The sequence below is a fragment of the Coregonus lavaretus genome, assembly GCF_964263955.1.
Source record: "Coregonus lavaretus genome assembly, chromosome: 37".
NCBI lineage: Eukaryota > Metazoa > Chordata > Actinopteri > Salmoniformes > Salmonidae > Coregonus > Coregonus lavaretus.
Window position 1 is genome coordinate 2,717,317 of NC_140024.1, and position 17,269 is coordinate 2,734,585.

Here is a 17,269-nt window from a genome sequence, read left to right on the forward strand (position 1 = left end):
TGCATCACTTCCAAAATCCCATGTTTTTTATATATATACTCCCCTTTATTACTTTTCAACCCTGCCATCCTTTCCCTACTTGGAGTAAATTAGTGAACAACAATGCCCAGGCCTCTACTTCCGATCTATACTTACTATCTACACCTTATGGACAGAGTTAATTTTACAATAATTCTATTATATATATATATAATTATTTTATTTTTTTGCTCCTGAACTTCTTCTACTCTCAACCTCTCTGATCATTTTCATGATGTCCATCCGGTTTGCTTCTATATGCCATATCTTTCTAACTGCTCTTTCCCAAAAGCTCCCAACATACAACCTATATACCTATTATGGACACAGTATGCTTACATTATTAGCTATCTTTGTTATTATTTGTTGTTATTTGTTATTAGTCCCATCCTTCAACTCTATTCAAAACCTCCCATCTATCTCTTAACACCATCCATATAGGATTTCTATTTGCCATATATATTTCAACCGTACTGTAATGTTTTACAAAAGTTCTGAACCTTTCTATTCTCATTGCTTCTACAGATTGTGAATTAAAAATAAACATTTTTGCTAAAAGTTTTATTATATTATTGATTGATTGACTATGACTTTTCAGATCACCCAGTAATGCTATCTGCAAGGTTAGCTCCAGGTAAATATTGCAATCCTTTAGCCATTCCTGGACCTGTGTCCAAAAACAAGCTACAAATGAACAGAACCAAAACAAATGATCTAATGATTCTGTCTCTTCACAGCAAAATCTGCGGAGCTGGGAAAATTGTATCCCCCATATAAATAACATTATATTGGTAGCAAGAATTTTATATAATAATTGAAATTGAAAGATTCAAATTTTTGAATCCGGTGTCGTTTTGCGTGTCAGTTCATAAACACTATGTCATGGGATCGGTACGTCAAAGATCTCTTCCCAACTATTTTGCAATCTATATGGGACGGCTGTCAATCCTTTGTTCCTTAAGTGAAACTGATAGACTTTTTTATTTATCACAGTTTTCCTTAACCAATTATGTTCTTTAATGCAAGGCCGACAGACAAGTTCCTTACTTTCTCCCCCTTCCACTTTCCTCTTCCACTTTTGCGGTAAGGCTGCAATTATTTGATTGTAATTTTGGGTAGAGCAGACATTTCCATATGTTTTTGTTAGCTGCATGTGCGACATAACTCCACCAGTCCTAACCAATGATATCATTTACGAAGATTATACCTTTTTTAAACATTCTGTCAAAAAATAAAGTTTTTTTGTCAATTAGTATATTTGAATTTAACCACAATATTTGTTGCATTATTTGTTCTGTCGTTTCTGGAGGATTACATTGAAATTGCAACCAACTTTCTATGGCTTGTTTTAGAAATAGTGATATTTGGGAGATGATTTCCTTTTCAAATAACTGCAAATGAGTTGTTGTAATCTGAATAAAGGGAAAAAGGCCTTTCTTGAACATTGGGTGAGACAATCTTACTAATTTGCTTGAGAACCAGTTCGGGTTTAAGTATAACTTTTGTATGACTGAAGCTTTTAGTGATAGGTCTAATGCTTTAATATTTAATAATGTCTGTCCTCCGAATTCATATTCATTATATAAATATTCCCTTTTAATTTTGTCTGGCTTGCCATTCCAAATAAAATTGAATATTTTTTTCTCATATAATTTAAAAAACTATTCGCTAGGCATAGGCAAGACCATAAGCAAATAGGTAAACTGGGATAATACTAAAGAGTTAATCAGGGTGATTTTTCCACAAATTGACAGGTATTTTCCTTTCCATGGTAGTAAGATCTTATCTATTTTTGCTAACTTTCTATTAAAATTTATTGAAGTGAGATCTTTTATTTCCTTTGGGATATGTATTCCGAGTATATCCACATCACCATCAGACAATTTTATTGGTAAACTACATGGTAATGTAAAAATTGTATTTTTTAGTGATCCAATATGTAATATAGTACATTTGTCATAATTTGGTTGTAATCCAGAGAGGTTAGAAAATGTATCTAGATCCTCTATGAGGCTGTGGAGGGATTCTAGTTGTGGATTTAAAAGAAAACATGAATCATCAGCGTACAATGACACCTTTGATTTTAAGCCCTGTATTTCTAATCCTCTGATATTATTATTGGATCTGATTTTAATAGCTAACATCTCGATGGCCACAATAAATAGATATGCCGATAGTGGACAACCTTGTTTCACTCCTCTTGACAGTTTAAAACTTTCTGAGAAATAGCCATTATTTACTATTTTACACCTAGGGTTACTATACATGATTTTGACCCATTTTATAAGAGATTCTCCAAAATGTAAATGCTCCAGGCATTTATATATAAACCCCAGTCGAATTTTATCAAATGCCTTTTCGAAGTCTGCTATGAATAGCAGGCCTGGTTTCCCATATTTTCCATAGTGTTCTATTGTTTCCAATACTTGCCTTATATTATCTCCAATGTATCTTCCATGTAAAAAACCTGTCTGATTAGAATGAATAATATCCGACAATACCTTTTTAATTCTATGCGCTATACATTTTGCTAGGATTTTTGCATCACAACACTGAAGTGTAAGGGGCCTCCAATTTTGTAAATGGACTGGATCTTTATATTTTCCACTTGTATCCTGTTTCAGTAATAATGAGATCAGACCTTCTTCTTGAGTGTCAGATAATCTACCATTTACATAGGAGTGGTTAAAACATGCTAATAACGGTCCTCTTAGTATATCAAAAAAGGTTTGGTATACCTCGACTGGTATGCCATCCAACCCTGGAGTTTTTCCAGACTGAAAGTCTTTAATTGCATCCAGAAGTTCCTCCTCTGTAATTTCACCTTCACATGAGTCTTTCTGTGTGGCTGTTAATTTGACATTATCAATAAATAAAAAAAATCTCTACAATTAGCTTCAGTTAGAGGAGATGGAGGCGACTGAAAAGAAAACATATGCTTAAAGTACTTTGTTTCTTCCTTCAAAATATCATTTGGTGAATTATGGGTGAGATCTTGCATGGAGCCCAGGCCGAGGGAGATTGACAGTTCTTTTGTGTTTCTTCCATTTGCGAATAACCGCACCAACTGTTGTCACCTTCTCACCAAGCTGCTTGGCGATGGTCTTGTAGCCCATTCCAGCCCTGTGTAGGTCTACAATCTTGTCCCTGACATCCTTGGAGAGCTCTTTGGTCTTGGCAATGGTGGAGAGTTTGGAATCTGATTGATTGATTGCTTCTGTGGACAGGTGTCTTTTATACAGGTAACAAGCTGAGATTAGAAGCGCTCCCTTAAAGAGTGTGCTCCTAATCTCAGCTCGTTACCTGTATAAAAGACACCTGGGAGCCAGAAATCTTTCTGATTGAGAGGGGGTCAAATACTTATTTCCCTCATTAAAATGCAAATCAATTTACAGAGGGGAAAAAAAGTATTTAGTCAGCCACCAATTGTGCAAGTTCTCCCACTTAAAAAGATGAGAGGCCTGTAATTTTCATCATAGGTACACGTCAACTATGACAGACAAATTGAGAAAAATAAATCCAGAAAATCACATTGTAGGATTTTTTATGAATTTATTTGCAAATTATGGTGGAAAATAAGTATTTGGTCACCTACAAACAAGTGAGATTTCTGGCTCTCACAGACCTGTAACTTCTTCTTTAAGAGGCTCCTCTGTCCTCCACTCGTTACCTGTATTAATGGCACCTATTTGAACTTGTTATCAGTATAAAATACACCTGTCCACAACCTCAAACAGTCACACTCCAAACTCCACTATGGCCAAGACCAAAGAGCTGTCAAAGGACACCAGAAACAAAATTGTAGACCTGCACCAGGCTGGGAAGACTGAATCTGCAATAGGTAAGCAGCTTGGTTTGAAGAAATCAACTGTGGGAGCAATTATTAGGAAATGGAAGACATACAAGACCACTGATAATCTCCCTCGATCTGGGGCTCCACGCAAGATCTCATCCCGTGGGGTCAAAATGATCACAAGAACGGTGAGCAAAAATCCCAGAACCACACGGGGGGACCTAGTGAATGACCTGCAGAGAGCTGGGACCAAAGTAACAAAGCCTACCATCAGTAACACACTACGCCGCCAGGGACTCACATCCTGCAGTGCCAGACGTGTCCCCCTGCTTAAGCCAGTACAAGTCCAGGCCCGTCTGAAGTTTGCTAGAGTGCATTTGGATTATCCAGAAGAGGATTGGGAGAATGTCATATGGTCAGATGAAACCTAAATATAACTTTTTTAGTAAAAACTCAACTCGTCGTGTTTGGAGGACAAAGAATGCTGAGTTGCATCCAAAGAACACCATACCTACTGTGAAGCATGGGGGTGGAAACATCATGCTTTGGGGCTGTTTCTCTGCAAAGGGACCAGAAGCATTTCAAGGTCCTGGAGTGGCCTAGCCAGTCTCCAGATCTCAACCTCATAGAAAATCTTTGGAGGGAGTTGAAAGTCTGTGTTGCCCAGCGACAGCCCCAAAACATCACTGCTCTAGAGGAGATCTGCATGGAGGAATGGGCCAAAATACCAGCAACAGTGTGTGAAAACCTTGTGAAGACTTACAGAAAACGTTTGACCTGTGTCATTGCCAACAAAGGGTATATAACAAAGTATTGAGAAACTTTTGTTAATGACCAAATACTTATTTTCCACCATAATTTGCAAATAAATTCATAAAAAATCCTACATTGTGATTTTCTGGAATTTCTATTCTCATTTTGTCTGTCATAGTTGACGTGTACCTATGACGAAAATTACAGGCCTCTCTCATCTTTTTAAGTGGGAGAACTTGCACAATTGGTGGCTGACTAAATTATTTTTTTCCCCCACTGTATAACTGCCTTAATTTTGCTGGACCCCAGGAAGAGTAGCTGCTGTCTTGGCACCACCATCACACACAAAGTGAAACCACATGTGCCACTGATCCCACCAATTAGAGCGTTCACACCATGCAGAGGCAGTTGTTGATGAGGGCAGAAGTGGATCCCCTTCTCACTTCTCTTCTTCTTCCCCTCCTAAATCTCTCCCCTTCTACACTCAATCTTTCTCTCTCTATTCATCTCTCCACTCCCCCTCTTGCATCTTTCTTCTGTCTCTCCCCTTTCCCTCTCCCCTCTCTCTTCTCTTCCCTCTCACTACTCATCCTCTCTCTATATTCACCTCTCCACTGGTCCTCTTGTTCTCTCTCTATATATTCCCACTTTACGCTCCCCTCTTCCTTCCTTCTCTCTCTCTCTCTCTCTCTCTCTCTCTCTCTCTCTCTCTCTCTCTCTCTCTCTCTCTCTCTCTCTCTCTCTCTCTCTCTCTCTCTCTCTCTCTCTCTCTCTCTCTCTCTCTCTCTCTCTCTCTCAAAACAGTCACAGTGGGCTACATATATTCAAATAATAATGGATTGGATTCAGATGGCATTTAAATATAGCACATACGTAAATTGTTTGTCACCATTTCACAGCAAGTTTCACACTTCAGAGCAGTTACCTCACCTCCTCCACCCCCCATAACCAACATGTATGAAACATGGAATCAATTTTGTTGCCACACACACACCCACCTACAGTACCATGTTTCCCCTACCATTGTAGAGGTGGGGCAGTCCCCTACCTAGCTCTATTGCCCCTATCTGTGTGTGTGCGTTTATCTAACACTTTGTGTAGCCGTTAGCGATAATGCTAATAATGATAACCATCTTCTGGGTAGATGGAAAGGCTTTCCCAAAAACCTTCTCAATTCAATGTTAACTACAAAGTAGCCTATGCCTACCTGGCAGAATGATATCATGATTATTTGTATCAATCCAGTGGCGATTTGTTTAGCAAACTCTGCAATCACGTGTGCTACAGAAACACTGCTAACCAATCAAGCCTCTTGCTTTGCACACTTGTATCTACACCCAAAAATGAAAATCTCTCAGATTTATTCCAGACCTTCAAAGTGGTCGCCTGATGTGGTTGAAGCATTCTTGTTGATAAAAAAATTCAAATTATGTTGTTTTTCTATGAATAAAGTGTGATTTTGAGAGCGGAAACCTGAAAAAAAACGGGGGAAAAACAAACCTTCAAAAACAAAACAGAGAAAACGTAATTTGGGGAAAAAAACTAAACGGAATTAGACAAAAAAATACAACATATTTTATAGGGCCCTACACACACAGACACACACACAGTGAGGGTTGGTTACCATGGTATCCAGGCCGAGTGTCAGCAGCATGAGGAAGAAGATGATGGCCCAGAACGGAGAGAGTGGAAGTCTGGTCAGTGCCTCCGGGTACACCACGAACGCTATGCCTGGACCTGAGAGTGTTAAATCAGATTGATAATCAGAGCCAAAAATGCCAATGAATACTGAACAAAAGCAACTATCTGCTCTGACTTGGGTTGTGTGCATATCGAACAGTACTACTCAACTTCAGAATTGGCCAAGCCACTCTCTATCTCTGTAGATATCTTTCTATCTGTCTATGGTCATACACTATCTGATCCTACCAGACCTGGGTGTCAAATCATTTCAAATACTCTATCTGTATTTTGATTTTTCAACCATTTGAACCCAGGTCTGGATGCTTCATGATCCCTATATGATCCTATATGAATGTGTAATTTACCTTCATCTGCCACCTTCTCAATGGGCACCTTCAGTTCATGGGCCATGAATCCAATGACGGAGAAGATGACAAACCCAGCGAATATACTGGTGGCACTGTTAACTATGCACACTATGATGGTGTCCCTAAACAAGAGAAGAGGGGCGAGAAAGGGATGTAAGTGTTACAGGGCTGTAACACTTACAGTATCGGAGAACTTTGAATGTTTTTGGAGTATTATCACACTCAAGTGAGTGGCTATATGTTGGTAATTGTTATTATGTGTCAAAACAACAAAACATTTTAATAACATAACCTAAGGATGTTCTAAGTGTTTTACAGGAGTTGGTACCTGGTTTTGTTAAATAATGTCTTATTTTACATATCTATCGACCATTGCCATGTGTGATATTGAATAGATGTATGAATAAATAAATGAACTATCTTCTGTGCAGTCTTATCCAAATGCAGAACATTTGTGGAGAGGTACAACAGTATCACAACACTCAAACTATCATGGCAAGAAACAAAACATGAAGCAGGCAGATTTCCATGATGACAATTGTATGTTTTTGTGAGGTGTAAATTCACAGAATTGTTGCTGGATAGATTTATTTAAAAAGACAATCAATGTACATTCCAACTCTTGCTTGTACAATCGTTGATTTTACAATCGTGCAAACGTCTGTTATAACTGCTCAAACTAGTTTCAAGTAAGGTGTCGTATGTAGGGGATACACATGGTATGGGGCCAGTATGAAAATGTATGCACTCACTAACTGTAAGTCGTTCTGGATAAGAGCGTCTGCTAAATGACTAAAATGTCAAATGTATACACCGTCCAATTAAATGCTTATTTGTAGGTTCCTTCTCGACAATGCAACAACAATAAGAAATAATACAAGATAAGGATAAATAAATAAAATAAATAATATGCCATTTAGCAGACGCTTTTATCCAAAGCGACTTACAGTCATGCGTGCATACATTTTTTTTTGTGTATGGGTGGTCCCGGATACAAACATAAAGTAAATGGCTCAGTAGAATAGAATAAACATTTTAGCATAAGTATAATACAGGAAGGCACAATTTATAGTCAAATATTTACACGTGTTTGGGGGAAGGGGGATTGGGGGCAAGTGTTTAAATTGTGCAATATTTAGCAATCATAATAAGAGTCTGGTAGCAGCAGTTGTGATGTGTGTGGACGTGTGTGTGGACGTGTTTAACTATACTTGTGGGGACCAGAAGTCCAACTGGGGGGGTTTAGGGTTAAGGTTAGAATTAGTGTGTGTGTGTGTGTGTGTGTGTGTGTGTGTGTGTGTGTGTGTGTGTGTGTGTGTGTGTGTGTGTGTGTGTGTGTGTGTGTGTGTGTGTGTGTGTGGATGAGTGTTATCTGTGTGGGTGTGTGCATGTGTGCTAAGGTGCGGAGAGTCAGTGCAGGTGGTCGGTCCATTTCAAGTGTTCAACAGTCTTGTTCAACAGTCTTGTTCAACAGGCTTGTAGATAGAAACTGTCTCTGAGCTTGTTGGTATCAGACCTCATGCTCCGATACTGTCTGCCCAACAGTAAGGACAGCTTCATAAAAAACAGGTGTAGACTAACAGTGAAATGCTTACTTAAGGGTATTTTTCCAACAATGCAGAGTGTAGCTTAGTTGGTAGAGCATGGCGCTTGCAACGCCAGGGTTGTGGGTTCGTTTCCCACGGGGGGCCAGTATGAAAAAAAATAAGGTATGCACTTACTAACTGTAAGTCGCTCTGGATAAGAGCGTCTGCTAAAATGACTAAAATGTAAAAAAAAAAAAAAAAAAAAAGTGGCATAAATACAGAGTGAATAACGAATAACAAAAACAAGAAAGAATAACATGCCTTCAGAAAGTATTCACACCCCTTCACTTATTCCACATTTTGTTGTGTTACAGCCTGAATTAAAAATGGATTGAATTGAGATTGTTTTTTTGCACTGGCCAACGCACAATACCCCATAATGTCACAGTGGAATTATGTTTTTCAAAATAAAAATAACAAATATACATTTATATATTTAAAAGTTGAAATGTCTTGAGTCAATAAGTATTCAACCCCTTTGTTATAGCGAGCCTAAATAAGTTCAGGAGTAAAAATGTGCTTAACAAGTCACATAATAAGTTGCATGGAGTGTGTGCAATATAAGTGTTTAACATGATTTTTGAATGACTACATCATCTCTGTACCCCACACATACAATTATCTGTTAGGTCCCTCAGTCGAGCAGTGAATTTCAAACACAGATTAAACCACAAAGACAAGGGAGGTTTTCCAATGCATCGTTGGTAGATTGGTTAAAAAATTTTTTGCAGACATTGAATATCCCTTTGACCATGGTGAAGTTATTAATTACACTATCAATACACCCAGTCACTACAAAGATACAGATGTCCTTCCTAACTCCATTGCCGGAGAGGAAGGAAACCGATCAGGGATTTTACAATGAGGCCAATGGTGACTTTAAAACAATTACAGAGTTTAATGGCTGTGATAGGAGAAAACTGAGTATGGATCAACAACATTGTAGTTACTATTGACAGAGTGAAAAGAAGGAGGCCTGTACAGAATTAAAATATTCCAAAACATGCATCCGGTTTGCAACAAGGCACTAAAGTAATACTGCAAAAAATGTGGCAAAACAATTGACTTTTTGTCCTGAATACAAAGTGTTATGTTTGGGGAAAATCTAATCCAATCCAACACATTACTGAGTACCACTCTCCATATTTTCAAGCATAGTGGTGGCTGCATCATGTTATGGGTATGCTTGTAATCGTTAAGGATTGGGGAGTTTTTCAGGTTAAAAAAATAAACGGAAACGGAAGTGTGTGTGTGTGTGTGTGTGTGTGTGTGTGTGTGCCTGTGTGTGTGTGTGTGTGTGTGTGTGTGTGGGTGGGGGGGTAGAGTCCAGTGTGTGTGCATAGAGTTAGAGCAAGAGAGTTATTGCAAAAAAGGGTCAGAGAGAGCAGTCTACGGCTTGGTTGGCTGGAGTCATTGACCATTTTTTGGGCCTTCCTTTGACACCGCCTGGTATAGAGATCCTGGATGGCAGGGAGCTTGGCCCCAGTGATATACTGGGTTGTACTCACCACCCTCTGTAGCGCCTTGCGGTCAGATGCCTTGCAGTGGCCGTACCAAGAGGTGATGCAGCCAGTGAAGATGCTCTCAATGGTGCAGCTGTATAACTTTTTGAGGATCTGAGAGCCCATGCCAAATCTTTTCAGCTTCCTGAGGGGAAAGAGGCGCTGTCGTGCCCTCTTCACAACTGTGTGGGTGTGTGTGGACCATGTTCCTTAGTGATGTGGACACCGAGGAACTTGAAGCTCCTTTGTCTTGCTGACGTTGAGGGAGAGATTGTTGTCCTGGCACCACACTGCCAGGTCTCATCACAGCCTACCTCATCGTCGTCGGTGATCAGTCCTCCCACCGTCGTGTCATCAGCAAACTTAATGATGGTGTTGGAGTCGTGCTGGCCACACAGTCGTGGGTAAACAGGGAGTACATGAGGGCACTGAGCACACACTCCTGAGGGGCCCCAGTGTTGATGGTCAGCAAGGCGGATGTGTTGTTGCCTACCCTTTCCCGCCTGGGGGCGGCCCATCAGGAAGTCCAGGATCCAGTTGCAGAGGGATGTGTTCAGTCCCAGGATCCTGAGCTTGGTGATGAGCTTGGAGGGGACTATGGTGTTGAATGCTGAGCTATAGTCAATGAACAGCTTTCTCACATAGGTGTTCCTCTTGTCCAGGTGGGAGAGGGCAGTGTGGAGTGCAATACAGATTCCATCATCTGTGGATCTGTTGGGGTGGTATGCAAATTGGAGTGGGTCCAAGTTGACTGGGATGATGGTGATGATGTGAGCCAAACCAGCCTTTCAAAGTATTACATGGCTGTAGATATGAGTGCTACAGGGCGATAGTTATTTAGGCAGGTTACCTTGACATTCTTGGGCACTTTGAATCCAATCAGGAAGCCTTTTGTGGCTAGCTCATCCAATTCTATTGACTATTGTGTCACCATGGATACTCCAGCTGTTTTCAACGGGACAGTTACCTTCAGTCAGGCAGCCTAATAAATATTCCATACTGATATCTCCATTTTGCTATATTAATTACATTTGTCCATCGGAACAATGACCAAAGAAAGAGGTATTTTCAATGTCTGCAAAATGTATTTTCAACTTTCACTTAGAACTGAAAGACGTCTTTCAACGTCCGTAAAATCTGTATTTTCAACGTCCTTAAAATACATATTTTCAACGTCTTTATGTTGATGTTCAATTTGAGTCCTGGTTGCTGCCAACATTTCTCAATATATTTTTTCCCTCTGAGTATTATCATCAGTAACAATAAAATCTATTATTTGAACAGACCATGGCCAAGTTATGTATTTCACAATCATTTCGTAAAGTAATTACTATTTTACCACGGCAACTCTACTGTGGCAATTTACCCTACATACAGGTAACTGCCAAAATAAAGGAAACACTTCCGTAAATAAGGAATGCAAACAGAGCTCTAAAGAGCGGCCATTTTGGTGGCATATGCTCCTAGATATTTTGCTGTGCAACCTGACCTTTTATTTTGGGAGCACCAGTGCGACCAGGAAAAACATCACCCAGATAATAATTATTGTAATGATAGGCTTCACTGTGCAGTTGTTTCCGAGTGCCCTAGAGAAAAAAGTGAGTGCAGATTCGTTCAATCCAAAGCCTACATGTAAAGAATATTAAAGAATGCATTAGTTATTTGTATTTCTTGACACTTTCTGAAGACGTAACGGCATGGGAATGCCTGTGTCTACCACTTTGTGTAGCCAGTTAGCGATGCTGAAACAGTCTTTTCCATAAAGCCTTCCAAATTAAATATTAATAACTGCACAAAGTAAGCCTAATAATATCATGATGATTTGTTTCACTCGGGTGGTCTTTCATTTAGCAAACTCTGCTATTGCACATGCAGTACAGAAACACCTCCAGACTCTTGAGTTGCACAATCAGGGACGTCATGCACACAAAAAATCTAAGGGGGCATAGAGAATTTTGTATTTTCAAAAACCTGAAACAGCTTTTTCCTGCAATCTAGAGCCATAATCAGTATGCTTAATTCTATGTCAAAAATATGTATATTTTTCTGCATATCTAAGCATACCTATTGAGCTGTTAAAAAAAATAAAAATGTAATATGCTTCTCTGCATCTCTGCTAAACTCTGGGTAAAAGACTGAATGGAATGAGAGTCTTATTCAGTACATTTAGTTATTGCTTTCTTTTCTAAAGTCTACCAACCTTGACAGCAGGATAAGATACAGGTAATTGCCAAAATAATGGAAACACTTGAGGATATGAGAGAATGCCAAGAGTGTGCAAAGCTGTCATCAAGGCAAAGGGTGGTTATTTGAAGAATCACAAATATAATAAATATTTTGATTTGTTTAACACTACCACTCAAAAGTTTGGACACACAAGGGTTTTTCTTTATATTTTAAAATATTTGATTTTGTAGAATGATAGTGAAGACATCAAAATTATGTAATAACACATATGGAATAATGTAGTAACCAAAAAAGTGTCAAACATATCAAAATATATTTTATATTGGACATTCTTCAAATTGCCACCCTTTGCCTTGATGACAGCTTTGCACACTCTTGGCATTCTCTCAACCAGCTTCATGAGGTAGTCACTTGTAATGCATTTCAATTAACAGGTGTGCCCTCTTAAAAGTACATTTGTGGAATTCCTTTCCTTCTTAATGCGTTTGAGCCAATCAGCTCTCATGAGGACTGCCACAGGAATGGAAGACCTAGAGTTACCTCTGCTGCAGAGGATCATTTAATTAGAGTTACCAGCCCAAATAAATGCCTCACAGAGTTCAAGTAACAGACACTTCTCAACATCAACCGTTCAGAGGAGACTGCGTGAGTCAGGCCTTCATGGTCGAATTGCTGCAAAGAAACCACTACTAAAGGACACCAATAAGAAGAAGAGACTTCCTTGTGCCAAGAAACACGAGCAATGGACATTAGACTGGTGGAAATCTGTCCTTTGGTCTGATGAGTCCAAATTTGAGATTTTTGGTTCCAACCACCATGTCTTTGTGAGACGCAGAGTAGGTGAACAGATTATCTCCGCATGTGTGGTTCACACCGTGAAGCACGGAGGAGGAGGTGTGATGGTGTGCTTTGCTGGTGACACTGTCAGTGATTTATTTAGAATTCAAAGACATACTTAACCAGCATGGCTACCACAGCATTCTGCAGCAATACGCGCTTAGCGGCGATACACGCTTGTTTTTCAACAGGACAATGACCCAATACACCTCCAGGCTGTGTAAGGGCTATTTGACCAAGAAGGAGAGTGATGGAGTGCTGCATCAGATTACCTGGCCTCCAATATCACCCAACCTCAACCCAATTGAGTTTGGGATGAGTTGGACCGCAGAGTGAAGGAAAAGCAGCTCCTTCAAGACTGTTGGAAAAGCATTCCACGTGAAGCTGGTTGAGAGAATGCCAAGAGTGTGCAAAGCTGTCATCAAGGCAAAGGGTGGCTATTTGAAGAATCTCAAATATAAAATATATTTTGATTAGTTTAACACTTTTTTCTTTACTACATGATTCCATATGTGTTATTTCATAGTTTTGATGTCTTCACTATTATTCTACAATGTAGAAAATAGTAAAAAATAAAGGAAAACCTTTGAGTAGTTGTGTCCAAACTTTGACTGGTACTGTATATATATATATATATATATATATATATATATATATATATATATATATATATATATATATACAGTGGGGAAAAAAAGTATTTAGTCAGCCACCAATTGTGCAAATTCTCCCACTTAAAAAGATGAGAGGCCTGTAATTTTCATCATAGGTACACGTCAACTATGACAGACAAATTGAGAAAAAAAAATCCAGAAAATCACATTGTAGGATTTATAATGAATTTATTTGCAAATTATTGTGGAAAATAAGTATTTGGTCACCTACAAACAAGCAAGATTTCTGGCTCTCACAGACCTGTAACTACTTCTTTAAGAGGCTCCTCTGTCCTCCACTCGTTACCTGTATTAATGGCACCTGTTTGAACTTGTTATCAGTATAAAAGACACCTGTCCACAACCTCAAACAGTCACACTCCAAACTCCACTATGGCCAAGACCAAAGAGCTGTCAAAGGACACCAGAAACAAAATTGTAGACCTGCACCAGGCTGGGAAGACTGAATCTGCAATAGGTAAGCAGCTTGGTTTGAAGAAATCAACTGTGGGAGCAATTATTAGGAAATGGAAGACATACAAGACCACTGATAATCTCCCTCGATCTGGGGCTCCACGCAAGATCTCACCCCGTGGGGTCAAAATGATCACAAGAACGGTGAGCAAAAATCCCAGAACCACACGGGGGGACCTAGTGAATGACCTGCAGAGAGCTGGGACCAAAGTAACAAAGCCTACCATCAGTAACACACTACGCCGCCAGGGACTCAAATCCTGCAGTGCCAGACGTGTCCCCCTGCTTAAGCCAGTACATGTCCAGGCCCGTCTGAAGTTTGCTAGAGTGCATTTGGATGATCCAGAAGAGGATTGGGAGAATGTCATATGGTCAGATGAAACCAAAATATAACTTTTTGGTAAAAACTCAACTCGTCGTGTTTGGAGGACAAAGAATGCTGAGTTGCATCCAAAGAACACCATACCTACTGTGAAGCATGGGGGTGGAAACATCATGATTTGGGGCTGTTTTTCTGCAAAGGGACCAGAACGACTGATCCGTGTAAAGGAAAGAATGAATGGAGCCATGTATCGTGAGATTTTGAGTGAAAACCTCCTTCCATCAGCAAGGGCATTGAAGATGAAACGTAGCTGGGTCTTTCAGCATGACAATGATCCCAAACACACCGCCCGGGCAACGAAGGAGTGGCTTCGTAAGAAGCATTTCAAGGTCCTGGAGTGGCCTAGCCAGTCTCCAGATCTCAACCCCATAGAAAATCTTTGGAGGGAGTTGAAAGTCTGTGTTGCCCAGTGACAGCCCCAAAACATCACTGCTCTAGAGGAGATCTGCATGGAGGAATGGGCCAAAATACCAGCAACAGTGTGTGAAAACCTTGTGAAGACTTACAGAAAACGTTTGACCTGTGTCATTGCCAACAAAGGGTATATAACAAAGTATTGAGAAACTTTTGTTATTGACCAAATACTTATTTTCCACAATATTTGCAAATAAATTCATAAAAAATCCTACAATGTGATTTTCTGGAGAAAAAAAATCTCATTTTGTCTGTCATAGTTGACGTGTACCTATGATGAAAATTACAGGCCTCTCTCATCTTTTTAAGTGGGAGAACTTGCACAATTGGTGGCTGACTAAATACTTTTTTTCCCCACTGTATGTATATATATATATATATATATATATATATATATATATATCGTCTGGTGCTACCAAAGTTTTTTATTCATTTAAAGCCCTGGATACAAAGTATATTGAAACCAGGTGCTTCCACACAGGTGTGGTTCCTGAGTTAATTAAGCAATTAACATCCCATAATGCTTAGGGTCATGTATAAAAATACCCAGTTGCCCATTATTTTGGCTACCATGGCTAGAAGAGATCTCAGTGGCTTTGAAAGAGGGGTCTCAAAGGAGCATAGGGGGTTTAAAGTGTGTGTTTGTTTGTGTTTGTTTTAACACACAGGTGCATGTAATCTCCCATTAGTAATGTTTTAAGAAATCCAACTCTAACACACAGCTCCGTGTTGAATTCTGCCTGTTGATTGCAATTGTATAGTAAAACATTTTTGGCATGTGTTGTTTCAGAAAATATAATTTTAAAATAGTTGACAATACCTGAATTCCCACCACAATTCCTGGATATTATTGATTTAATGTCTCTCATTCATTGTCCTCTGTAGCTTACGTGGTAGAGCAAGACGCTTGCAATGCCAAGATAGTGGGTTTGATTCCTGGAACCACCCATACGTGAAATGTATGCATGCATGACTGTAAGTCACTTTGGATAACAGCATCTGCTAAATGGTATATATTTATATATATATATATATTATCATTCTGATGTAGTTATATAATGGTTTATGTGCAGTCAACATTTCATAGATTTTCTTAGTATCTTACTCCATCATACAGCTGTTACATTTATCAGAACTGTACTTTTGACCTTTTCTACATTTTGACGACTATTGCTAAAACAACCGTATGTTGTCATAGAGTCACGTGTTTACTTTCAAAGCTACATAACACAGTATGTTACATCAAGCAGATTGCTGTGATTACACCAATTTGAGTCTGCATCGTGTTTTATTTTTGCCATGGAAAACGTAATATTGTGAATATCGTGATACAACTTCTTATTTACCCGTATGTAACGGATTTGGATTGGTAACCTCACTCCTCAGTTTGAAATGTCTCTACCCGCACCATTGAGTTGCTAGCTTTACGGTGGCACAGCTGGCTAAGATGTTGTCAAGAGGGCGGTCACGTGTGATTACGAGACAGAGGATTCGAGATAACTCCCAGGGAATCGAAGCTGTTAAGCAGCACAGTGAGAAGTGCTTACCTGTAGCAGTTGTTGTGGAACTTGTTGTAAGAGGACAGTGTGATGAGGCCTCCCCAGGCTGCTGACAGAGAGAAGAAGATCTGGGTGGCAGCATCCTTCCACACCTAGAGTAACACACACACATTCACACTCACTGTTAGAGAGAGGGATGGGCAGAGAAATGTGTGTGTGCACGCATGTGTATGTGAATCTATTTGTGTGCCTGTGCGCACTTACGTGTGTGTATGTATACCTTAGCATCATTGAGTTTCTCCCACTTGGGTGTGATGAAGTAGAGGATGCCGTCACCAGCCCCTGGGAGGGTCACTCCTCTGAACAACAGAATGACCAGAACCACATAGGGGAACGTAGCTGTGAAATACACCACCTAGGAGAGGGGAGAGGGAGAGCGAAATGAAGGGAGAGTAAGCAGGTTGTGTGATAAGTGCACTGATTCAACACTTTTAGTTCAATAACAAACCCACTAGTGGGCAACATTACATAAGAATTCACAGAACTACACACTTTTTTTTTATGGTTCTGGGATTTCACAATTCATTTTCTCCTTTCCCCCCTTCTGATAACCAGGTGGCAAATCGCATCTCTGCATGTCTGGCAGACATATCAGTGTGGATGTCGGATCACCACCTCAAGCTGAACCTCGGCAAGACGGAGCTGCTCTTCCTCCCGGGGAAGGACTGCCCGCTCCATGATCTCGCCATCACGGTTGAAAACTCCATTGTGTCCTCCTCCCAGAGTGCAAAGAACCTTGGCGTGACCCTGGACAACACCCTGTCGTTCTCCGCTAACATCAAAGCGGTGACCCGATCCTGCAGGTTCATGCTCTATAACATTCGCAGAGTACGACCCTACCTTACACAGAAAGCGGCACAGGTCCTAATCCAGGCACTTGTCATCTCCCGTCTGGATTACTGCAACTCGCTGTTGGCTGGGCTCCCTGCCTGTGCCATTAAACCCCTACAACTTATCCAGAACGCTGCAGCCCGTCTGGTGTTCAACCTTCCCAAGTTCTCTCACGTCACCCCGCTCCTCCACACACTCCACTGGCTTCCAGTTGAGGCTTGCATCTGCT

The 17,269-nt window shown here is 40.1% G+C and overlaps 1 protein-coding gene across 1 annotated transcript in view; it reads right to left on the bottom strand.

Annotated features, from left to right (window-relative positions):
• LOC311111697 (sodium- and chloride-dependent glycine transporter 2-like) overlaps nucleotides 1-17,269 on the bottom strand; it is a gene marked incomplete at both ends in the record, with an annotated part of 43,031 nt that overhangs the window by 19,900 nt on the left and 5,862 nt on the right. The window contains 4 exons of the mRNA XM_084154491.1: nucleotides 6,189-6,301; nucleotides 6,613-6,737; nucleotides 16,198-16,301; nucleotides 16,430-16,564. Of these exons, the coding sequence (XP_084010617.1) occupies nucleotides 6,189-6,301; nucleotides 6,613-6,737; nucleotides 16,198-16,301; nucleotides 16,430-16,564 (477 nt within the window). The remainder of the gene's footprint in view (nucleotides 1-6,188; nucleotides 6,302-6,612; nucleotides 6,738-16,197; nucleotides 16,302-16,429; nucleotides 16,565-17,269) is intronic.